Source organism: Triplophysa rosa, linkage group LG7 (assembly GCF_024868665.1).
Source record: "Triplophysa rosa linkage group LG7, Trosa_1v2, whole genome shotgun sequence".
NCBI lineage: Eukaryota > Metazoa > Chordata > Actinopteri > Cypriniformes > Nemacheilidae > Triplophysa > Triplophysa rosa.
In genome coordinates this window covers 23,335,596-23,362,255 of record NC_079896.1, presented here as the reverse complement: position 1 = coordinate 23,362,255, position 26,660 = coordinate 23,335,596, and the positions used below count along the sequence as shown (strand labels likewise).

The 26,660-nt window shown below is 37.0% G+C and overlaps 2 protein-coding genes across 11 annotated transcripts in view; one reads left to right on the top strand and one right to left on the bottom strand.

Moving 5' to 3' along the window:
* Window positions 1-18,308, bottom strand: part of ptprfa (protein tyrosine phosphatase receptor type Fa) — a 183,130-nt gene extending 164,822 nt beyond the window's left edge. For 7 of the 9 annotated variants that reach the window (XM_057338020.1, XM_057338024.1, XM_057338021.1 and 4 more), the window contains exon 1: window positions 17,967-18,307. The gene's annotated coding sequence lies outside the window, so the exon portion shown is untranslated. Of the gene's footprint in view, window positions 1-17,966 lie in introns of all 9 variants that reach the window. The other 2 variants (XM_057338018.1, XM_057338019.1) reach the window with 1 other exon arrangement.
* On the top strand, window positions 8,513-10,781 carry LOC130556752 (structural maintenance of chromosomes protein 5-like). Of its 2 annotated transcripts, none has more exons than XM_057338028.1 (7): window positions 8,513-8,668; window positions 9,094-9,469; window positions 9,757-9,807; window positions 9,881-9,925; window positions 10,004-10,068; window positions 10,169-10,313; window positions 10,476-10,781. In XM_057338028.1, the coding sequence occupies exons 3-7, from the start codon at window positions 9,799-9,801 to the stop codon at window positions 10,764-10,766; spliced, it is 555 nt and encodes a 184-aa protein (XP_057194011.1). In that variant the 5' UTR covers window positions 8,513-8,668; window positions 9,094-9,469; window positions 9,757-9,798; the 3' UTR covers window positions 10,767-10,781. The 2 variants fall into 2 exon arrangements, with proteins under 2 accessions (XP_057194011.1, XP_057194012.1); XM_057338029.1 differs by lacking the exon at window positions 8,513-8,668 and having other exon boundaries at window positions 8,995-9,204; window positions 9,409-9,469.
* Window positions 18,309-26,660: the final 8,352 nt, after the last annotated feature.

The following is a 26,660-nucleotide window of genomic DNA, read 5'->3' as shown; positions in this document are numbered from 1 at the left end:
ATATTCTAATTATATGACCAGCACCTGTAATCTCTGTTTTATGGACTAACCACTACTCCTGCCTTTCATGTATAAAATATCAAATTCTAGTTCTAATACCAGCGTTTATAATCTTAACGTAATTGTATATAGCTTTTAGATTATTATACTCTTTTTATTTTACATGTCATAGGCCTAATACATCACTATTCGAGTTAGAGCACTGCAATCTAGAATGTCAGACGTTTCTTCAAATAGGCTACAACAGACAACAGTGTTTTATATGGAAGCCCAATTCCACCAAGTGATAAAAAAAAATCAGGCTCTAAAAAGTCATAATTATGAGATACAAAATCGAAATTATGAGATTAAAAATCATAATTATGAGATAAAAAATCAAAATGATGAGATACAAAAATCGAAATTATGAGATGAAAAATCGAAATTATGAGATGAAAAATCGAAATTATGAGATAAAAAATCATAATTATGAGATAGTCAAAATTATGAGATAAAAAGTCATAATTATGAGATTGAAAATCATAATTATGAGATTGAAAATCGTAATTGTGACATAAAAAATTGAAATTATTATTTAACATGCGCAGTGCAGGCAAGACACTGCACGCTTGCGACTGCTTAATACGTTATAAATATAAATAACTGTACATTTTTTATTTTATTTAATTAGGCTGAAACAAGCAACCTGATTCATTTGTTTTGAACTGATCCAAAGTCCCATTTTAGAAGCCTCATCAAACTAAAATTACTAAAATACTACAAATTGACAGGCCACATTTTAGAATTATAGTACTCATCATATCTTTATCTAGGAATTAAGTTTAAAAGCATCCAGAATAAATCAAAACTATATGCAGGACTAAAGAATATATGTAGAATATTCAAAGTAGCCACCCTTTCCAAAATTGCACTCTTGGCATGATCGAGCAGCTTCTTGAAATTTCACCTTGTAGGAAGATTTTTCAATAGTATTGGCAGAAATTTCATTATTCATTTCTTGGCTGCTTTTTTTATTTGGTCCTCAGTTTTTGTCATCTAATAAAATAAATTAATATGTTGCCACGATTATATTTTTGTCTACTAAAGTCATTTCAAACATTTAAACATACATCTTCAGATTAAAAGATTTTAAGACCATGAGAAACATTTCAGTCAACTCAACTCAACTCAACTTTATTTATATAGCGCTTTTACAATTTTCATTGTTACAAAGCAGCTGTACATGAGACACATTGACTACAAGCAAAACAATCAAAGTTGTACCTGCAAAAACAAGAAAAGGTTGAAAACACAGAAGACAGACACACCCACACACAAAACACTCCACACACACAACACGCACACGCACCAACACACACAGACACACACACACACACACACACACACACACACACGTACGTACACAGACAAGTACGCACACACACACACGCTCAGTGAGAGCACACATTTAGGATAAAGGAGAGAGAAGCACAGGTCAAATATAACAGATAATAAATTCCTATATGCAATATTAATTAAGTAAAACTTTAAAATTCTAAAGCAGCCCCCCCGGTCAGGCAGATAGTGCAAAAACAGTATGCAAACGGTGGCGAGGAACCCAAAACTCTAATCGAGAAAAAAAACCTCAGGAGAACCCAGGCCCAACCAGGGGATTCCAGTTCCCCTCTGGCAAAAGCTGCTGCCTCTGCACAAGCTCCAGAGAGCTTGCACAACAAGGCTAAATAAAATAAATAAACTTAATAATAAAATAAATTATAGTTTAAGATTATCATTAATAATCTAATAGCATTTGAAATTTTGTGGTGAAGACATGTCAAGAGACCGCGTCCTTCTTTATCCAGCTCTATCATCTCAGCTCTTGTCAGGTCCCCACTTCCCATTCTCCGCTCTACCATCAGGTCAGGCCATGAACTGCATCCTGCTCGCTGTGGTAACCTTGGAACAATGAGACAAGACTGGCTGAGAGTAGAGTACTGTTCTGTACTCTTTGATGCAACAAGTACATCAGTTGTGTTTTTGGTTCCGGTTGATCTAACTAATGCAGCCTAAACCCTCTGAAGATTTATATTATGGAAGAGTAGTGTATGCAAGATTAAAAAGATGCGTCTTTAGTCTAGATTTAAACTGACAGAGTGTGTCTGCCTCCCGGACAGTGCAGGGAAGACTATTCCAAAGTTTAGGCGCTAGATAGGAAAAGGATCTACCACCTGCACTTGATTTTGAAATTCTAGGTATTACCAACTGACAGGACGCCTGAGAGCGTAATGCACGTGAAGGACTGTAATACAAAAGGAGTCAAACATTCAAGTGTTTTAGAACTTTTAAACAGCAGTGTATTTTTGGCCCTCCAAAATCATACATCAAAAATTATGCATTTAAGAGATGGCTTCACAAATCTATGGTATTACTACTACTGTATGTTTCACAATAGAAACCTCTCTGGGATTTTACTGGTAGTTTGTTGGCTTCAGCAGGCATGTTATCTGGTAGATAGGAACCAGTGAAATACTTTTCAGTAGCTCATAGAGCTTTTGTTGAAAGGATTCCATATACATTGTACATTGAATGTGGCCCAAAACACACAATATTTTGTAATTGTTTGGCTGTGGAGTCCTTCAGGTTCCTGGGCTCCACCATCTCAAAGGACCTGAAGTGGGAGACCCACATAGGGCCCAACAAAGGTTGTTCTGTGTGCTTTAATCCCTGTCAGGTTTGCCTCGGCTACTCAGTTGATCACAAGTGGACAAGAACGGATAGTCCAGATTGCTGAAAAGATCATTGGTGCCTTCATTCCCACTCTTGTAAAGTGCAATCATTACAGACTTGATACACCCTGGACACAACATCTTTGAACTGTTGCCCTCTGACCGGTGCTTCAGAAGGAGTACTAGAGCATCTGGACATATTGCTTTTAATAAATTTGAATATTCACAAATTTCCAATCTATTTTACATACAGCATATTACTTCTGTACAAATGTCTATTTACAGTTGTATTTTATTTATATTTTTATATATTTTGTACTCTGTTTTATTATTATGTGTCTGCTGATGCATTTGGATGTCTGCACTGGAAGCTTAAAAAAAATACTGAAAACGGAAAACAAATTACTAATATATATATATATATATAACCAATCGCAATTGGTTTGTAAAACCACTGAGTTGCATTTACACCATTCTAACCAGCGGATGTCACCAGCGTGCAGTGTCCTGGCTGCACTGCGCATGTGCACATTAAGTCATAATTTTGACTTTTTATCTCATAATTTTGATTTTTTATCTCATAATTTTGACTTTTTATCTCATAAGTTTGACTTTTTATCTCATAAATTTGACTTTTTATCTCATAAGTTTGACTTTTTATCTCATAATTTCGATTTTGTATCTCATAATTATGACTTTTTAGAGCCTGATTTTTTTTATCACGTAGCGGAATTGGGCTTCCATAGTTTTGCGCAGTAGGCTAGTGATGTTCAAAAATACGAGCTCGAAGGCTGCTTGTATTCGGCAAAGCCTTTGTATGCACTGCCTAACAAACAAAAAACTCGGCATTTACCATTGTGCATACAGGAAAATATTTCTGCGCATTTAAGTTCTTTTATTTGCCGTTTAATTAAACTATTTGTAAATGAGTAACAACAGGTTTTTTTATTACATCTTCATTGATAAATTGAAGATACAGGCTGATTCAGTCCTTGAATTGTGTTTATTTGTAAAATTTCAATCAAAGGCAGCAACGCCAAAAAGTGAGAGTTCGCTCTTTTGTGTTGTTATAATGATGCCATTGTTTTACGGTGTGCTATACTGATTTTTTTCATTATGTGTTTACAGTTGTGAGGTGAGCAAGGTGCCCCTCCAATGAACACAATGGCCCCCTCACTTACGCCCTATAGCGCCAACTCTGCCTGGACCATCACGTCGGAGGATTTATAACGCGGAACATCGAAAACGTTAAATTATAATATTAAATATATATGAAGAATATGGTAACTCTGTTTTGATTTTTTTTTTAAACGGAGTTATCTCATTTTGGAACCAAACTCTATATCATAACACATTTTACTAATCTATTTTACTGACTTATCTAAAAAAAGGTGACCACTGGTAATGCACATTTGCTATGTCTGAATGCAGAGTGGAAGTGCTTTCATATAAATAGATTTTTTGTTATATTAACCCAGTGTTTCTAATTAATCTCCTTACTGCACACATTAATTTTCCTGCATTTGGGCCAACATATAAAATATTACTTAATGTGAATTCGTTAGATCCTATTTTCCCCATTTCCTGCCATCTCTCCTGTTCTGTCATCGACTTGAGGGCGGCAGCAACAGCCAATCACAACGGGAGTTCCAGAAAGGAGCAGGACCAATGGCATTTGTTGTCACAAAATCGCAGTGTCCCGCCCCCTTAGTGCCAAAAGTCAAAATGACTCGAGCGCGTGAAGAATCCCAGCTCATGCGCGTGTAGAGTAGCACTTGCGCGTGTAGTCAATACTGTCCGCGAGCGACTGCTTTGACTCGGGGGTTTGTTATTTCCCCTCGTAAGTCTTGATTTACGTGCACAATCTTGGTTTTTGTGTTCAAGTTAGAGATTTACGATCTCTACAGGTTTACATTTTACGCGCGAGGGTTTTCAGTGTGCCCGCGCAGCTGTAATCTGCTTGCGCGCTGTGTTTACACGCTCACATAGTTTTGTCCAACTTCTAATGCCATACAAAAGTGTCAAGGTTTCACGGTATTGCAATTACAATACTAAAATGTGTTATTTTCAAATGTCTGCGTATACAAACAACAACTTTTCAAATACATTTTATTGGACACAAATACATTTTATTTTTAACCAACATTCATAGATCATATATGTCAGGTAAAAATAAAGCCATAAAATTATAATACACTTTCAAAAAATATATTTTTGTCATAGCCCATATATTAGGCCTAAACATCAAACATTGCATTACATGACTTAATTGTGTATTTTTGTGTAAATACAGTTCATACCTTAGAAACGGTATCACAGAAATTTTTTGTGGTTTTGAAACCTTGACTCTTTCAAACCTCGGTATACCTTGAAACCGGTATTCGGCCCATGCCTAGTCTGAAATCAGAATCAGAAAGAGCTTTATTGCGAAGTATGTTTGCACATACAAGGAATTTGTTTTGGTGACAGGAGCATCCAGAACACAGAAACAGCAACAACAGAGTACACAGAGACCATAACATAATAGAATACAGTACACAGATGATTTAAATAAGGGCCTATGGGTATAAAAAATTAAGAAATACAATACAATAAACATAAGATAAAGATATAGAGAGTAAAGCTATGTGTGTATGTAAATATGTACAAGTAAAAAATAAGACTAGACTATTGTATGTACAAGGTATGTGCTATATACAGCAGAATGAAATATAATTTACTGAAAAAATTGCATAAAAAATAGATAGTGTATTATCTGGAGGATATAATTAATATTGCACTTAATTATTATTGCACAGTTATGAATTGCACGGTGGGTAAAAAACATTTAACTGTTCAAGAGGTAGATGGCCTGAGGGAAGAAGCTGTTTTTGTGTCTGGTTGTTTTGGTGCTCAGTGCTCTGTAGCGCCGACAAGACGGCAGCATTGTGAAGAGATGGCTTCTTCCATACTATATAGTAGGCAAAAATGAGTATGAGTCATGAAAAAAATGTCGTAGGCGAGAAATACCCGGATGGTCTACTACTTCCGCCGAAATTCGTGAGTGTGGATCGGATGGACACTTTTCTATGCCATGATGCCACGGGAGTAGGGATGTAACGATTCACTGTGAGCCGGTTGAAAATCGGTTATAATGAGTGACGATTCAAATCGGTTGAGGTGTGAACTGAATCGAAATACATTTTTTTAACAGCAGGGGCCGCCATGTTCACTGCAAACTTAAACATGGACATGCTGATATTTCTTAAATGCAAAAAAATCCAAGGAAAGCACAGACAGTATTAGTTTGTTTATATTAAAGATACTTTTTCTATTATTAATTTGTTTTAAAATTGCAGTTTAGTTTTGTTATTTGAAATAAAAAAAAATTATACAAAGAAACGTGAAGCGTTTAAGAAATAATGCAAGGGAAGTTGTTCATTTCTAATTTGTTTCAACTCATTTTGTAAAAATAAATCGTGAGTAAATCGTGAATAAATCGCATCGTGAGATCAGAATCGTGAATCGCATCGCATCGTGAGCTGAGTGAATCATTACATCCCTACACGGGAGCTGAGCAACGGTCAAATTTCAAAAAGTAAATCAAATAAATATAGAGGAAAACTTTAAGGCAGACATCTGTTTTTAATGTAAGTGCCAATAAATGAATTTCTCGTGACTAAATTATGTTTTTATAAACGCTCACGTATAGGTTGTTGTTAAAACGTCATAGGTCAAAGAGCATACGTGTCACATGACCATAAAACATGGCGGGCGCAGTATGTCCGAAATGTAATCATACTACACCCACTCATACTATATAGAACGTACTGTTTTTAATGGCCGACAGGTAGGTACTTATTTAAATTCAGTACATACTGTCACATTATGCAATTTTGGATGCAGCACGTGTGTTCTATTTAAGTTGCCTTCTTAGAGTTGCCTCTATAGCTGTTCCACCCCCTTCCCCAACTCCTCCTCATCTGACTGCATCTACCAGGTCCCTTTTAATTTGATCTTGTATGCATTTCTATGTTATTTTCCCTTCTGACAGGTATGAATTCTCTCTATGTCATATCCTTTAGTATATAAAATTTACGGAGAATTTGCCCAGAACAGTTTCATTCCGCCAACCTTATATTGCTATTGTTTAAATCTTTGACAGTAGTGGTCCTGACAGAATTATCATTATTGTGGTTGTCATATTGCACACCCTTAATTACATCTAAAAATGTTATTTATAATAAAAATACATTCATTTATCTTTGCTGAAGCTCTTAGCAAGTCTAGTCCCTGGTTTGTTACTTGCTCAGTTTTAATTGGACAGAATGTAAAGCTGCTGTAAGCACTGTAAATATATAATCTGTGATGATAACATCCAATGAAACAATCACTTTGTTAGTTCTTATGCTTCAGAGAGCCCTGGGTTATCAAAGATGGCCTCTTCAGAGTGAAGCACAAACGCTTACCTGCTGACACGTATGATGGAATATTTTATTAACCAGCAGTGGCTTGATATATATACACTCTTGAGTTTCAATCCCCAGAGCGTGTCAAGGCCAGAGATGGGCCACTTTGTCCTGAGCCCTATTATAGCAGTCACAATCTAACAGCTATCTGTTCACCGTCTGCGCAAGGCTCCATAAAACTCCCATAAAAGACAGAGCGTCTGGTCACTTGTAGATCGCTTTCACATGACACAGCTCATAAAACACATGCGAACGTACATGCGTAACCAAATCGGTCAGAGCGCCTGCAAACGTGGCACTACTCCATCCTAAATTTAACCTACAGATTAATGTTAATGTAAAGAATGCTCATTTACTCCCATATTTAACCAAGGTGACAGCAGAATATAAAGTTTGTTAAAAAGCATTGTTACATTGAAAACACACACCGTAGGCCACAACGTCAGAACACTGTTATGCTAACACACGTGTCATAATGTAATGTGAACTTGATGCATACAAAAACAATGTTACATCATGTCTTGTCTACCACAAGGCTTTTCCAAAAGCCCACATATCCAACGGACTAATACAAACGTTGACTCTTTCATTATGTGTTGTGAGCTGTAATGAGCAAAAGTCATAGAGGATGAAATAGCAGCTGTCATCATCCAGAGTGCAGAGAAATAATTTTTCAGTTAAACCAGGATTAGAATCAGCTAAAACTCAAATGTTAGAGTCAAATGACTCAAATCACCAGCGCATTCTCTGGTTAAAAAGCTTTACTGTCATCTTTGCAAAATAGTGGTTTCGGGGGGTTTCCGACCATGCTGCCAAAATTATCTTGTGAAAAAGCTTTGAAATTACATTAAGCAGATAACATCCATTTATATTTACGGTGGGATGTTATTCTACATGTTGAGTTTAATATCTAAGTGATCTACATCTATTTTCTGAACAGATTCTCACAGTTTACTATACACACCAGACTAGGGGATAAAATCAATGACTTATGTGTCCTTTTGTTCAATTAGGACAGACATTTACATGTGCAACAAAACACTAAGACCTACAAAAACATCAGCTCTTTATAAAAAACACAACAATGCAAAGAAAACTCATTTTTAGCAACTTGTTGTTTCCCTTGAAAATGTTTTATAAACCTTTTTTACCATCTGCACGATATGCCAACAACCTTGTTAGCACACTTGCTGTTAGTCTAAAAAGAAACCTTTTTACCAGTATCTCTCTGCTGCACATGCCCTGAAAAGTTGAGTAAAAGTGAGGCAGGAAACAAGAGATATGCAGAGAAGAGAAATGTCTGCTGAGGCATTGTAGGTGTCACGTGTTCATGTGGCTACCCGATCCGTCCCGGAAACACGATTTGTTCCGCGCATGCGCGAAACTGACGTCACTTCCTGTTATCGCCGACGTTTTACGACAGTCTTCTCGACCTGGGACCAGCTCGGAATCTGGCAGGGGTGCATTTCTCGGCATTACACCTGTTCCGGGCATCTTCGAATTTTATCATCAAAGGTAATTAAATTGCGTTAAGCGATTTTATAATTAAAAGGAGAATTGACAATCTGTTACAACCTGGGTCATGTGCTTAATTTACAAAGTTATGTTTAAAATATCGAGCTACATTAACTGTACTTGTTAAATTCCCGTATAGTATAAGAAAACGATAGAACCCTTCACAGAGATGCTAATGGTTTACATTAAAATACTACTATGAACCATTAGCTTTTACCATTAAAACCATTACAAATTTCTTTCTTTGTAGTGTGATTTGTGCATTATTTTATATATTAATTATAAAATAAATTTATATATAAAATTGGTTAAATTTATGTGATGTTTTTATTGACCTTTATGGAGTTTAATTTTAGTCAGATATCAGATAATATGATATTTCTTTTAACTGCAACTTTTTCATGCTTTTTTTCTTCTTCAAACAGGCGACAGACTCTTCTACACCGGCCCAATTAAACAGTACATGCGGCTAGTTGTCCTGTCCGAGGAAGACAACCTGATGGTTTTGGAGATAAGACTTACAGAACCATATTTAGGTTTAGACTTAAGATAATTTACTGGCCTTGTTCCAGGCATGTTATTTGGTTACAGTTTCCAAAAGGAGCCTCGTTCTCAGGCTTCAAGTTTGTATAGAGCCTCGTTCACAGGCTTCAAGTTCATCAAAGAGCCTAGTTCTCAGGCTGCACACCTGATAATTTAATTGCACGTTATGTAATTTTGTGTTCTCTTTGGAATCCCAGACACATTGCAAGCTTCATTGACCCAGGATCCTGGACTGAAAAAACAGGAAGAGACCTTGAGGTATGTTTTAAATGATGGAATTGTGTCAAGCAAATGTATGTATATAACTAAACATGTTTATTCGACTGTGCTCTGGAATACTTGATTCTGATTGGCCAGTTGCAACATTCCAAGGTTTGATATTCCCAGATAACAAGCACACAAAACTAATAACACATGGTAACCCAGTCTTTATCACACTGTCAGGCTTTATTCTGCGATAACAACCTGCTGCCTGTACATCATCCCTTACCTAAAAATTGCAGTTGTTTTTTAAACTAACTGTGGATGCACTTTTCCTTTTCCAGTTTTTTCCTCAACAGTCCAGTGGGGATTCTTGTGGTGTCTACATGCTGATGGTAAGAATGTTTAATTTATCAAAGCTGTTAGATAATAAAACCAAAGTCTTACAATGTTATTTGTGTTTCACAGTATGCTCTCAGCATCTGCACATCATGTCCCTTAACATTCACAGAGGTAAGCTGGATTTTCACACAAGTATGTCATTGAACTACTGGTATGTGTGCATTTTTTTTGTGTGTTTGTGTGTTTTAGGAGGAGGTGCCATTGATTCGCCAGTGGTGGTGCATTAACCTCATGGAAAGATTTTGCCTAGAAGGGTATGATAGATTCTACAGATATAATTTCAGTATCTTGGCTGTATTAAGTTAGCTAAAGCTATTACATAGAGTTCATATACATTTACATATATTTTCAAAGGCATGGACAGAGGTTTGCATACTGGACCGAAGAAGCATCCCAACTCCTTCAGGGGATCGTTGAGCCTGTGTTTAGGGTGTCGAAATTCACCACCACCAAACTGTCACCCAGCAGAAGAGTTGTGGATGACAAGGACATTGATAAGGTTAATGATTATACAGTAGTGGTTATACATGAAGCATTTGCATGATTGCTGAATAAATAGTATAACTGTTGTGCCATTTTACTATGTAAGGAATAAATGACTATAGGCCATTTAATTAGTCAACCAATTAGAATGAAGCATAAACTTCATTTACTTCAATAGGTGCAGCAGCCAACCATTGTCCGAGACCTAAATACAGCGTGGTACTGGGTACAGAATCACAGACACTTATTCCGTGGGGAGGTGACAGAGCCTGCCTTTTTGCAGATGAACAGGGGTGATCAACAAAATGCCATCAAGAACCTCTTGGGGGGTCAATTCTCTGAGGCGAAGGATGCCTTTTTGTTTATATTTCATTACCAAGAAGACATGGAAACATTTTTGTCATACTGTGTTGATGACCAAGGCCTAAAGGTCAATGCTATGTTCTACAAAGAGAAATGTAGTGTGTGAGTGTGTGTGTGCGAGAGTGTGCGTGAGTGAGTGAGCGAGCGAGCGTGTGTGAGGAATGGAACAAATGTATAAATAAATTGAAAGAATATATATATAACTGTATTCTGTGTGTTTCTTAAATGCAGTTAAATATCTAGAACAGTTATGTAGAACCTATCTTCAGAAAATGAATAGAAAGAAAACACATCTGTATGAACATCTGTATTTTCCAAATTGTGTCTAGCCAATTTAAACAATTCAGTTTAATTTGACCATTTACAATGAAGTTAATTTGTGCCACATATTAACCAAATTTTAACCGAAATGGATCGGGTAGTTATTTTTTATGACCACCTTAAAACAAACATGCATTATAATTCAGCAACAATTTAACAAGCCAGGAAATATCTCAAAGCATTGTAAGAAACAAATTAAGAAAAAAGAAACTTATACAGATATAATAAATACATTTATTAATAAATGTAATAAAAAATATATATATTAAACTCCGAGTATAAAACAACAGCAGTAACGGTATAGCCTACATACCCGAAACTGCCGTAAAGTGTTACGATTTATTTCAGACAGGAAGTGACGTCAGTTTCGCGCATGCGCGGAACAAATCGTGTTTCCGGGACGGATCGGGTAGCCACAGTTCATGTTAGTTTTTGTGAACTTTTAGTTTGTACCTCAAGTTCCTGTTTCCTGTATTGTGTTGTGGTCCTTGTAGTTCTTTTGTTCATTGGTTCCCCTGTGATTGTCTCCCCAGGTGTGACTTGTTAGCTCATTACCCCGGTGTATAATAAAGGGTATGCACCTGTCGTCACTTTCTCACGTGAACACGCAGGAACCCGACTGCTTGAGTGGTAAAACACTGGGCAAAATGAATGGTTACAATATCATTAAACGCAATTCCACGCAACATTTCAGTGTCTAAGAACACCTGATTCCTTTGTAATTCATAAGGTAAGTCGTAAGGATCACCGTCGAGTCCAGCTGCTTGTAGTTTCAGCAAATAATTGCGTGTTTTAGTCCCGGTTTTTTGTTCCTCCTATTGAACGCAGCCATTATGACTTAGTTTTACCACTCAAGGGAGCGTGTCCCGGCGTGTTCACGTGGGAAAGTGACGTCAATACTGCATACCCTCTATATACAGTATAGCCCTAGTGTTTGAGATGTCATTTGTAGGGATGTGACGAGACACTTATCCCAGAGATGAGATGAGACACGAGACTGAGTTCACGAGAACGAGACGACACAAGATTTTTAGACTCAATGATGAAATATATAGGGGAAAATAGTCTCTTATTCACCTTAAAAATACAAAAAATGTAGGCATAATAAAATCAACTTGTATTTTATGAAACAAATTAAACTTCTATTTTAATGAACTATACTATGCAGTAATAAACAATATCTAAACACTGCAAAATGTTTTGTCACAAACTCAACTGACAGGCAGTAGGCCTAATTGCACAAAAATTATGCTCTGCTTTCTTAACAGGTGCAGTTTTTAGTAAAGAGCTGTGGTTTGTTTCTCTATATGCTTTTTGCATAGTGTTCGTGTCAGCAGAGGTGGCGATCATATCACATTGTCAATCCTCCTTCCTCCACTGACTGAACCCTCATAGACTTCAGAGTCTTCAGTCGATCAACAAATGATATGCAGAGTGGCCCTCACAGAGCAGAGAGAAAAGAGTGACACGTTTTCCTGTTTCATGGGTCGAATTGTAAGAGGCTGAAGACAGACAGGCGGACAGATACTGTAGATAGATGGATAGATGGCCAATATTTTAACTGTTTTAAAGCAACACTATGGAACATTTGCTCACGGGTTCCCCCATGTGGTTGATAAGTGCAATTGTCTGTTACTAGTGTCGTAAATAATGTCACTGTATAATAGGGATGTAACGATTCACTCAGCTCACGATGCGATGCGGGTCACGATTCTGATCTCACAATGCGATTTATTCACGATTTACTCACGATTTATTTTTACAAAACGAGTTGAAACAAATTAGAAATGAACAACTTCCCTTGCATTATTTCTTAAATGCTTCACGTTTCTTTGTATAATAAAATAATGTTTTATTTCAAATAACAAAACTAAACTGCAATTTTATAACAAATTAATAATAGAAAAAGTCTCTTTAATATAAACAAACTAATACTGTCTGAGCTTTTCTTGGATTTTTTTGCATTTAAGAAATATCAGCATGTCCACGTTTAGATTTGCAGTGAAAATAGCGGCCCCTGCTGTTCAAAAAATGTATTGCGATTCAGTTCACACCTCAACCGATTTGAATCGTCACTCATTATAACCGATTTTCAACCGGCTCACGGTGAATCGTTACATCCCTACTGTATAAGCTTCCCTAGGGGCAGCAAATGCAGAAACGTCGTTTGGAAACGACTGGCAGGGGATGGGCGGGGCTGTGTGTACCCACCTGAACACAGAACTTGCTGCAGCTACTCAGGTAGCAGTGGAATTCGTCCAGTTAAGAGTTATTCTACCACTGAAATAATTTTAGAGACATTATTTTAAGGTCGAAAAACTACATAGTGTTGCTTTAACACTTTTATGTCAAGAGAAAGTACAGTATCCTACCCCCTGCATGATATAACTGTAATAAGAACGAAGAGCTCTTTCAGCAAAGTTTATCTCAAAAGTGCTTTTGTGATGAAATAACAACGAGGGACATCATCCCTCCGTCTATAAGTGGTTAAGCAAAAATGTGTCAAGAACACTTAAATATAAATATATAATTAAAAAAATTAATATACACAGAAATATATTTAAAAAAATGAATGCAACATTTATATAAAAGTAAAACAGTCATTAAACAAGACATTAAGGACAAAAATCTATGTTTGAGTGGAAGTGTAATGGAACGTCCAAGGAAACACTGACGACGGTAAGTACCAAACAAAAAACACTTTCATGATCAGGAGTGTATAACATTCATAGGTATATTACAATTAAGACGAGACAAAGAAACAGGCAGAGTAAATATAGTGTCCAGTGATGAGGCTGATGACGGGCAGGTGCGATGATTACAAACAAGGGACAGGTGCGGGAGCGTGGGGTGTAATGGGAAACGGAGTCCATGGGGGAACACAGGAGAAAACAGGCATGGAAACAGACGGAACTGTGACAGTACTGGTGGGCGTCCCCAGTACTGGACGGTGCTCCCAGCATGGAGAATCAGGGGGACCATGGAGGATCTGGGAGCTCAGGGGGCCTAGGGGGTTCTGGCTCAGGGACGGCCGCCGTGGCCCTAGCAGTGGAGATGATAAAACTGATAAAACCTGTTTTTGCCCCCTTTTTTTGCCCCTATACAGATTCCAGCATGAAAGCTTATTACTCATTACTGACCAAAGCTACAAAACCACAAACCCAATTTTGTGATGATGTTAATAACTTACATATCAGTTTGTTTACTTTGTATTTAATGTTGTGACATACTGTACACTCACTTTCTATGCAGCTTGATGACACACATATTGTAATATTCTGAACTGTGCAACTTGCATCATTAAAGGGATATTTCACCCAAAGATGAAAATTTGTCATCATTTACTCACCTTTGAGTTGTTCCAAATCTGTATAAATTTCTTTGATCTGATGAACACAGAGAAAGATATTTGGAAGAATGTTTATAACCAAACAGATTTTGCCCCACATTGACTCCTATAGTAGGAAAAATTACTTTATCATTTTTTTTTGTTCTGTTGAACACAGAAGACATTTTGAAGAATGTAGGACAGCAAACAGTTCTGGGGCACTTTTGACTACCATTGTAATTTTTCGTACTATGGTAGTCAATGGGGGGCAAAATCTGTCTGGTTGTAAGCATTCTTCCAAATATCTTTCACTGTGTTCATCAGAACAAAGAAATTTATACAGATTTGGAACAACTCGAAGGTGAGTAAATGATGACAGAATTTTCATTTTTGGGTGAAGTAACCCTTTAAAGGCAGGAAAAAAAATGTCACATGAATTGAGTGTGTCTTAAATCTTAAACCTTCCTAGACCGTTATTAGTAATCTACATGACGCCACGAGAAATTGTGGAGTACTGTAATATTGCAAATAGGGCTGTCAAGATTATGAAATTTGACTAACGATTAATTGTCTAATAAATCATTGCGATTATGACGATTAATTGTCTAATAAATCATTGCGATTATGACGATTAATTGTCTGTTTTAGAGCCTTGACTTTTAATTCTCATACATTTTTTATTCAGCTTTGAAACGACCATATTGTTCTGAATATAAAGACTATGTTCTTTTTCTTGGAAATACATAGGAAAACATTGGGTCATCATACTTAAGGTTTAGGCTTTTACCTGTCAATAATACAACCGCCAAATACTTGTACATTAAGTAAATTGATCAGGAGTGAATTGAAGCCACCATTAAAATACTGTCAGCCATAGAAAAGCTAGTCTGTTTTTTTCTCACTTGCAAGACTTCTGTAACGGCCACCTATGTCTAATGTGTATGTACCTTTAAGATGAAGTCTGTTGTGTATGCATGCGGCTCCTGCGTTAGCACGCGGAGAGTTGGGTTTGGACGCTGAGAGGTGAACAGGTGTGATGGTCGCTCTACCGCTGACTATGTGTGTACCTTTTCCTTTGTGATGGAACTGGAGGGTTTCCTTCCCCGTTTCTACACAACTATAAAAGTGTGCGGGATGTTTAACCGATGGACTCGTGTCTTTCTTCCTCGGCTATGGCCATCTGTTCCATTCCGGGTAACGTAGTCTTAAACTCTCTGGCCCGCCGTTACACTACAATAAAAGTTTACTTCTATGTTAATGAGATTTTGGTAGACTGGTTTCCACACTGAAATAATATTAAATTGTACTGCAGGATATTTTTATGGTATATGCTTTAGTTTTTTTAAAAGTGATTGTGTTGTGGTGGTACATTTTACAAGTATTACCATGCTTTAATTACAATATATACAATAAAATATGCAATATGAAGATGCACTACAGCGCCCCCTAGTATAGAGATGTGCAATAATTGCGATGATCTGAAACCATCGCGATGAGGTCAAAAAATCGCGATGAGACGATTATTTAATAATCGTGACAGCCCTAATTGCAAATGGAAAGGATTACAAGCAGTAATGGTTAGTTTTGTGGACGATGGTCAGAAAAAAAATCTCCCTAACCCTAAATTATTTCAGAGCAGTCAAATTAGCTAATAAATCCTCTAAAATGTGAATGGCTAGAACTAAAGACTAATTTACTAGTTACAGATTGCAGCCCTCTGCTTGTTTGTACCAGCATGACTTTTGTTTCTGACTATAAGGCATGATGACTGAGTCTGGCGCTTCATCTATGCTGGGATGAAACAAAAGGACTGCTTTCCAGACTCTGGTCAAACAACAAACAAAAGCAAGGGTAATTGAAAACCATGGCCACTCTGTTATTGTGCGCTGGCAGGAATGCACCTCCACTGGTCCGCAGATTGGTCAATCTGCATACTATACAATGACGGGCCACTGGCACTATGAGTCCTTTCCTTGCGACTAGTTATTGCGCATGAAGCCATTACAAGGCTATAAAATCACAAAATTATTCTCAAGGAATACAACGGCAGAGACCAATAAACTGTTCATATCACTAATACCAATAATCATATCATTAATCAGAGCCGGATTAACTGCAGTTCAATTCAAAACACCTGAAATATTATTTATATTATTATTTCAATGCATTAGATAATCCCATTGTGTGGGTTTCCATTTAATTTGTAACCAGAAGACCCTGCGTTCTGAGAGTCAGAAAGTAAACACTGTTTGTATGTGTCTTTGTGACTTATATTTCCAATTCACACAGAGACTGACTTCCCTATATGTCAACAAGTCGTGTATTTTGTTACCAGAGAGATAGATGTTAAATGTGTAGCCGCTTGACTGTCCATTAAAATGGTTTACCAGCTGCATCACTCTGTCATCATGTGGAGAAGCTATGCTACATCAAAAATAAAGGTGGGGAAAACTACCCCTCTCCACATATGTTTACACTCCCACTCATTACTGAAATTACACATCATTTATCAGCACGGTGAGCCTGAATGAGCATGGACAGAGCTGCTGTGTCCTGTGTGTGCGTACGCGCGTGCGTGCGTGTGTGTTTGAGCGTGGGTGTCTGTCTGTGTGTGAGAGAGAGAGAGAGAGAGAGAGAGAGAGAGAGAGAGAGAGAGATGCTGTCTGATAGAGTGAAAGTGTAGCTCTCCAACAGCTAATTAGCTGGAGCTATGTTTGCTCTCTGTTTACTCCATCACCCGCCAGAAATCATCAGCAAAGACCAAGGCATCAAAACAGAAAAGATGAAAACTAAGTGGACAGGCATAACACATTAAAGACAAAAAAATACACAATAGAATATCTTATCTAACAGCCTTAAATATTTAAGACAAGTTGACTGAAGCAAACTGGAACACACTGTACAGCTGGCATATCTAACTATCTATCTATCATGAAAATATGTATGTAAATGTAATGTGTTCTGAATTACATCTTTAAATAACAATAAACAATATTCACCCACAGTATACTGTTAACATTGTGGCATATGCGTTAGACATGTTTGATTATGGTACAAACAAGATTAGTCCACTGAAACATGTATGAACAGAAGTCTGCACACATATGTTGACATGACATTTTTGCACTAACGAATTATTTTTTATCAAGTCAACATGTGATTTTAGACACCCTCTCTCTCTCACTCTTTAACGAGTACGGAGAGATCAGACCTGCCCATGACACAACGCTACATCCTCTTCGATTCTCTCATCCAGGCTTCCCAAACTGAGTGCTCACCATCACCAACCAGCCATGGCAATACTTGACATTACAGTTTTCATGTTACACATAAAATACAATGAAAGAATATAACGTTATCAGAAATAGCATATAACAGCAATATCTATTTAAGTTTATCGTGTGACGGATGCTGATATTCGATAAGAGAATACTAAATCAACCCTAACATTTAAAGCAACAAAATCAGTGTTCGCATATTTTATCTTAAATATATATGTTATTAGAAAATTAATATAAAGTCACATTTGGAAAAACGTGAAAAGCGTAACGTTAATTAGGTTTCAGTGAATGTCAAGTGACACCTGACATGTCGAACAATATCAGTAACATCGCGACACACCTGAAAGGTGATAGAGACATTAAAAACTCAACTTACTCTTTAGTGTCTCATTAGATTGTGTTGTTTCTCTGTTTTCTGTGTTCGTGAGCATCGGCTGAGACTTTTTTCTCCTCAGAAGTAAAACGGGATAAAATCCTCCTCAGTTCATCAGCTCCTGACTGAAAGCGGACTCCAATCCCGATGTTTCTTCCCCACAGACGCCTCACAGATGCGCACCGATTAGAATTCAGGTTAAATATATCCCTTCACAATGATTTTGTCCAGAAGAAAGGTCCGTTTTAACAGAATAATAAACGTGTTTTCTGGACCGGGTGTCTCTATGCTCCTGGCGCGCGGCTCTCACGAGCTCAGCTGCTCACTGGGTTTGCGCTCCAATCAGTTGCGCGAGCTCGCGCACATACAAACGCGAGCGCGCTCAGATGCGCTTCACACCGGACACCGGAAGCGACCTGTAATTGTGTAGGTCCTGTTTCATATGATTATAAACAGACAAACTGCGTGTGATTATTCCCAGTTTGAGAGAAAAAAACACGGATCAATATTCTGGTTTCTATGAATGGAAAATATCAAACTTAGCAAACTAAGTAAAATCGGGTGTAAACTTCCGAGATTCATTGAGGGGACTCTAGCTGGGGCCTTTTTTATATTTTTAAAACACAGATGCAAAAAGCTCTTTATGTGTGAGATGTGCATAGCGTGAAGGCTATGGATAAAAGATGGAAATCCTCCAAACCCCCTTGAGACAGCCCACATTCCCCCAATTTCCAGCCCTGACTATTATTTTATATCAGTAGTCATATACTTTAAATTATGAACATATATTGTCAGAAAACAGCCGATATCCAGAACCATAGTTAACCATGCATGACTGCGGAAAATACTTGATTGTTTTTGTAATGAAAGGTTTCATGAAAGGTTGAGCTTTGCATGGACTTGCCGATATGCATTTACGGACCTTTCATTGTGATTTTTACATATAACGTGTCATGTACTGTACAATATGTGATGATTGCTACAATCCAGTTCGCCGTGCACACACCTGCTCTCCACATTCACCCACAGAAACATTTATCTACCTTTTAAATTAACAACCTCTCAAGCATTTCAGATTGTTACAAAACATAATATTTGTGGCAGTGAGCTGTGATATTACAGATCGATTTTAATACTTTATCTAATAGAAATTATTTCCTCATTTCGGTTTTAAGCAAAAACAGGCAAAACAAAAAGGGGGCGATGGCTTTGGTCCTATAGCACATAAATCTTTTATCCCTGGACTCAGCAGAGGAAAGTGATAAGACCCAGACAATCGAGGAAATGAATGTCTCATCTGAATCTCCAAGCACTTCCATTCCCCTGAGTGGGCTGATGTAGAGACAAATATGCCTGCAAAAAAATTATTTAATAAAAATCTCACCGCTCTGCTCAAAAACAAACAAATGTTTATATGCCACAACAATATAAAGAACAGAAAAAAAAACTCCATATGCCAGTAACATTGTTCTTGAGAGATGAGAAAAAATGTTGTTACTGTCAATATTATAGGGAAGAGACCATATTGTTTAAGACCTCACACTACCACATGCATTGCCTAGGATAAAATAACATAAGTTATGTGTATCATCATCAAGACACCAAATACAAAACCTGTCAAACAATGAAGGTTTGAATGTAACACAGTTTCTTGTGATCTGTTCAATGCTTACAGTCATTTATTCAGATTTGTCTCAGTTTTGTCACTGTCAAAAACACGATACACAAAAAAACATTAAAATCAAACATCAAGTGAAAGTTAGAGAAGGGAAATGTACAGTAGGTGTTAAGGAACACACGTGTAATGTGGGCTGGATATCACGCATATCCAAATCACATGCTTACAAACAAGCAAAAGCTGAACATTATAAACCGACAGAGCAAATTTTACAATACAAGTACAAATAATAAAGCAACAATTGGGAACACTGTCTTTTGTTGCAGGCAGTGGAATAACAATGGCTAGTTGCACTATTATAGTTCTTAACATTCAGAAATGCAATCTTCAGAGACATGAAGACAAAGAACTAACAATCACTTCATCATAACATGACAAAGGCCTCTGGGTCTTTATGATTTATAATCTGCACTACGAAACATTAAGCTTTAATGCTATTGTGCCAACTGAATTGTTTGAATACATCTTCATACCATTTACTTTATATTCCATATTCTGCCAAAAGCATTTCTTTGTACTCTTACTACCATATCAATTAGATTTAGGCACACTAATGGATTGCATCAGTTGTTGTGTTGTCTACGCAGACGGACGCATCATCGCAGATTGAAAGTGGGAGAGGTCAGGTTCTCTTTCTAATGTAACTGATTAATCAGGGTCTGAGATGAGCTCACCACACCGTACGGACGGCAAACAATACAACAACAGCTCGGCATCACTCCTCAAGAGCCTCTGGGGATAGTGTCTGGCTTTCAAAACACGCTGCGCCCTTTGACCTCTGAGGAAAGCTTTTCAATCACTTTATACCTGCTCACGAGGATGACTGGGTGGGGTGCACTGGGGTCAACAATTCAATTAAACCAGGCAACACACTCACTAATCACATCATGCCAGAGATTCATTAGTGCCTCACAATCTTCAAAGCTCCACCTTCTTGAGAGTAAAGGGATTGGCTGGCCGTTCTTTTATGGGTTCATTTCATTTCAAGTCTTACTGGCTAATGCAAGTTTACATATTTTATGTATATTTTGTAATACACACACACATTACATATATCTATGAAGAGTTTGGTTCCAAAATGAGATAACTCAGTTTTAAACATTTTTCAAAAATCATGTTTTTTTATTGTGCATTCCAATTAATATCAATCAAACTGCAGTTGGTTTGTTTTTATTTAAGCCATTAAAACTCCAAAAATACAGCTAACTAACAAAATAAAACACAATAAAAACATGATAACATAATAAAAAACATGATTTTTGAAATAAATGTCATTTTGGAACCAAACTCTTCATATATCCACAGCACTGGAAACCAGGAAACGTAAGCAACGCTTGTCCAGAAGAACTTGCCGTTTTCATTTTTTAACAATCCACAAACTTTTGAACAAAATACAACCAACAGAACATTTATAACTAAATCAAAATGGTAATCAAATATCTTTAAGATTTAATCATGTTTGTAGGATTTAAAAATAAAATGACTAAAAATGAAACCAGAAGTGCTTCTGGACCAGTGTTTACATCTTCTATATTTACATATATATATTTTAATTTTTAAATTACAATTAAGTATATTCATTAAGGAATTGAACGTGCCTAAAGAATCAAAAAGTTAAGTTCCTTTCTTACGTTCCATTTATTGATGGCAGATTGAAACATACGAGAGAGAAAGAGAGAGCGAGAGGGCTTAAAGGCAAACACGCTTCTTGAACCATTGCAAATTTCCAATGAGCTCAGGGTAAATTGAAATTCAAAGAAAGAGAGTGGATAAAGAATGTCAGGCGTAGACTGAGGAGTTACTGATGGGGAAAATACTCTTCTAGCCTGACCTCCTCTCAGGGTGAGATACGCCAAACAGAATTCGGACACAAGTTCAACACAACTTCTCAATAAAACATTACATACCAAACTCATATTGTCACATCAGGTCTAAAATTTTCTCATGATTTGAAATGAGTTCAAAAGGTATTTATCATGAAAATAAGTGTGGCCTAAAAGTCTAAGACCATCTGTATCAAGCATTTATTTCTAATTCAAACAAATTTGAGCGACGAGATGTTATTAAAAAAAAGATGAAATCTGTATTTGATATGTCCTACCTTTATAAAAGCATGGGCTCCACAAGTTTCCTGAAAACTTTTTTCTAGCGCTATAAAGATTAGAATTAAATACAGATTAAGTACGTTGTGCTACACCATTAGAAAATGAACCCTCAGTGCCCAAGATTTCAGTATACATCCCACAAATGATATTAAATCAATTACCTCACATGAAATAAGTCATCTGAGGCCAGCGTTTAACAGGTTAGACTGTGAAATCCAACTTTTTGATGATTTTACTTTCACTGTTCCTTTACGGTAGTAGGAGTTTTACTGCGGTTCTTCTCCTCTGTTCTTCACAATGTCACTGATAAATGATCACAGGCATGTATTTCTGTCAATGTGCTCACGGTTCTGTTTCATGCATCAGTTTCTGTAGTGAATTCTGCGGCACTAGAAGCACCGAGGAGAACTGCAAAAACATTGACTGATTACAAACAGCTATTATTCAGAAAACAAACTATAAATTGACGATATTTGTCCAGTTAATGTTGCCATAACTGGTTTGCTCAAGCACAAACTGGTTTGTTTACACGCTTCATAAAAAACAATTCTTTCATAATTTTCTCAATCTTATGTCATTTAAAATGGGTATGACTTTGTTTCTTTCTGAAGAATGTTGGTAACCAAACAACACTGGACACTCGTGGACATGGAGTCATTTCTCAAAATATCTTATTTTTTGTTCCAAAGAACATGGAGTCATTTTAATTTTTGGTTGAACTATCTCTTTAACACCAACAATATTAGCGATGTGCTTAGCAGTGTGTTCTATGGTCTTAAAAGTTATGAGGCTTCACAATTTACCTAATGAGCAACACAATGAACACATTATGACATCAGTTCTGCCACATGAGCACTGAGTAATCACGACATAATGCCGATGTCATTATTTACAGAGAGAGAGAATCCAAGAACATTCTATCGTCAATTTTCTAATGTGGTCTTGTGTTTCTATAGATCTACATTAATTGGTTTTAATTTACTAAAAATATGTATTATTTTTGTATTTTTAAGAATCAAATCAATTTAAATAACACCTTAAGGTAAAAAACAGCATTTTGAACAGTGTAACATAGAACAATGTGCCTTTACACCTGTGTATTTGACTTGTGAGACTTCATTTGTAGCACATCAAACGGCCATTCTTCCACCCATCAAACTAATGCAACAGCCGTCCTTTCATTGTTCGTTTTTCGTTCTGGGCTATTTTCCATTTGCCCTTGGAAACTTAGGAATGGTTTCTGTCTCACTGACTTTGTTAATAATCATAATTATCTGCACGTCTCGTTTATCCTCGCTCGCTCCCCCTCCCTGTATCTCCCCGATCGGGTTTCTGACGTCATGTTGTGTAGCCGAGCTCTGGAAGCTTCCCTTTCAACCTCCAAAACTGTGCGTGATAGAAAAAAGATATCAAACTGCTTAATTTTTAATCTCTTGAATGCAAAGCGCTGTAGTGCAGGGCTCCGCTCTAATGGCCCCAGATTGGATAACTCGTGGAAGGCTCTGGAGAGCGCAGAGATGCTTCACTGCTGGATGAGGGTATGATTACAAGTCAACAGAAAAGAAGCTTCTGTCAAGAGCCACAGTTGAACAGATACTGTCTGTCTGCAGTCAAAATGCTTCACCAGCCTCTTTATGCTGGAAAACATACAGGTTTTGCAGTCTTGTTGACATATGACAGATGTCTGTTTTTCTGTGCTGAAGCACAAACTATGTAGAAAAGATACCAAAAACACAATTATGACCTTTGACGTGGCAGTAAAAAAGTGTGTGTGATTTTTGATGTGAGAAAACAGCTCAGGTAGTATTTTATTACAAAATCCTACGGTTGACCTTCAGGGAAAACAACAGTTTTTGCGTTAATGTGTCTGAATTTCTTCGTTTTTCCTGTAATAAACTACCTTCATTTCAACTCAACCTTCATTACGGAGCAACGAACACATTAACCATCCACACATGTACCTTTTAAAACATGATTAGGAAAAATTGTTTGAACAAATACCGTGTATGTAATAATCAATATAAAATTCATTATGAACAATCAATTCATAAAAGTTACAATTAATACAACTGTGCCAACTTCTGTGCTAGTGTAATGGCCTAAAAATGCTTAACACTAACCATGAATTATTAAAAAAAACTGTAATTCTACGAAATTCTATGAAATTCTACAAATTCTTTCACATATTTCACAAATGCATTAAAAATGTTAAATCACGCAAATAAACTGCAAATTTAAACGTTTGGTATAAAATACCCTGAAATGAAAAACATTAATTTTAGTGTGTGCTAAAAACGACTTGATCTACTAACTTGTAGTGTGCGGTATTCATGTACTGTATGCACTGCAAAAAACTATGAACATTTGAACACTAGAGGTCAGAACCCTCAACACATACATACAATGGCTTGAGAAAGTCTTTTACCTAAGAAAGGGATTTTTTTTCTTCAAACTACATGCTTTGTTTTATGTCTATAAGAACAAATACTATAACAAAAAAAAAGCGCAGCGAATATTTATTTTGAAACATAAACCCGTTCAATATGCAGAGATCTTATAGAGAGTGATAAAGAATAATACATTTCCTCAACCACAGATAAATACATCACACATCCAGAGCTCTCCAAACAGCTGACTTTAAGAGTTCATGCAGAGTTTGGGCCATGAAAAAATGAGAAAATTATAAAACCCCCATCTCTGAATCTGACAGCTGTAGCCTATAGCCTAGACAGAGAGGCAATGATTGTTTTTGTAATGTTGCAATTTTCTTTAGGATTTAAAGCGAGTGGGGTTTGCAGTGAGTGACAGTCAGTGTTATGTGTCCATTCTCAACTCTACAGCACACACATTAATGAGCGCAGTCCTCTCTCTCTCTCACCCGTCACAGAAACGAGTGGAGAGTCGGCACACTTCTGCCAGCACAGGTGACCGCCGCTCACATTTCACTTATTTGCAAGCGTTTACCTTGCTTGGAAAACTAATTTGGATAGTAAAATAACAACATGCCAACAGAAGCACCAGCTTCTAGGTAAAGACAATAAAGCACACTAAAATATTAAGACAAGGGTATAAACTATAATGAGATATATTGTATTTTAAGAGAAACTTAAACTTCTTTTTACACTCAATCTAAGTGTATTTTCATATACAGTATGTCAGTTTAAAGCATGCTGACACTTTTATTTTAATAAGCTCTTCTATTTTTGCCGTTTTGTATCTCATAATTGTTTTATTGTTTGGATTCTGCTGAAAAGCCTGTAATAGCCCATTTAATAGCAGGTTCCCCTGGAAACTTCCGCATTTGAACAACATGTCCCATTATTAGGGTACGTTGTCACAAAATGTCAACACGCGTTCAATGAAATGTCTTTATACCGTGCGATAACAGTGGAAAATTCAATGTCTTTATTTTAGTGAAGACTAAGACGAATTGCCTTGCAAAAATAAACCCACCCTCAAAAACATTCACTGCAGTGAAAAGTGTGACAACCAGCACCTATACTGTATATTCCTTTCAAAATGTTGTGTTTCCAAGTTTCAGTTTTTCATTTCTTTTTTACTTGTATAATTATGCAACAAACATGTGTTTCAGTTTTAGCTTATATTTCATACAAACTCCGATCTGATAAATGCAGTAAATGATCTATTAAAAGCTTTATTTCCTCACCCACATTTCATTCCAAACCTGTATCACTTTCTTTCTTCTGCCGAACACAAAAGAAGATATTTTGAAGAACTTTGGTAAGCAAACAACATTGACCCCATTGACTTCCATATGGACACAAAACCACTGAGACATTCCTCAAAATATCTTCTTTTGTGTTCTACAGAACAATTAGTCACATACAGGTTTTAAACAGCATGAGGGTGAATAAACGATGCCAGAATTGTTATTCTATCCCTTTAACAGCTGTAGTACTTTATCAGCACTAACTTCATTCTTGCAACATTACAGTAATCAATAATAACCAGGCAAATCACAAGAGCCACAATCATTTAAAAATTTACACAAATCATTTACACAAATCAGTGATTTCACAATGTCCACAGTGGCAATGCAGAGACAGGATCTGGACACGCATCTCCTGCGACGTGCAGCCAAACCCACAGTCACATGCACAGATGGCTTCCCCCAGGACGCTGCCTCCAATGTTATGTGCACTGGGCGAGAGGGGAAAAAAACGCTAATATTAGACATACTTGAGCGTTCCTGAAGGTGCTGGGATTAACAGATGGCGACAGAGCTCTGACTCACGGCATGAACGCAGAGCGATGGCGCAAGCCTCTCAAAGAGATACGCCCCGAGAGAGCAGAGACAGAGAAAGCGAGAGAGCTGGAACAAGGAGATGTATCTCAATGTCCAAGGAGCAAAGCTTTCTTTCTCCAACTGTTCAAAACCTTCACTGCAGCCCGCTCAGACGCCCCAAGAACATCTCCCGTAGAAAAATGATTCTAATAAGAATAGAACCAAAGCTTTACAGATTCGAACCCGTGTCACCAGACGAAGATGAAAATGGGAGTGAGGCTCATGCATGCAAAACTCTCTACCAGTGGTATACAGGGGTGTTGTTATGTGGTCGTCGATGTTGTCATTGCTGTATGGTTGCTATGGTGTTCTGGGTCACTGGTCTGGGTCAAAAGAGTGCACCTCCGGGACTTCAATGTAATTTAAATTTCGAACACATTTTGAAGTTTATTTCACGTCTGTAGCACTAATAGCTTAAAATGCATACAGTAGTTCACCCAAAAATGAAAATTCCTTAGTTTACTTTCTGTTGAACACAACAGAATATATTTGGAAAAATGTTAACTGACATTTCTGGGACATCAATGACTACCATAGTAGGAAAAAATTATTATTATTTTTTTGTTCTGGTGAACACAAAATGAGATATTTTGAAGAATGTAGGAAAG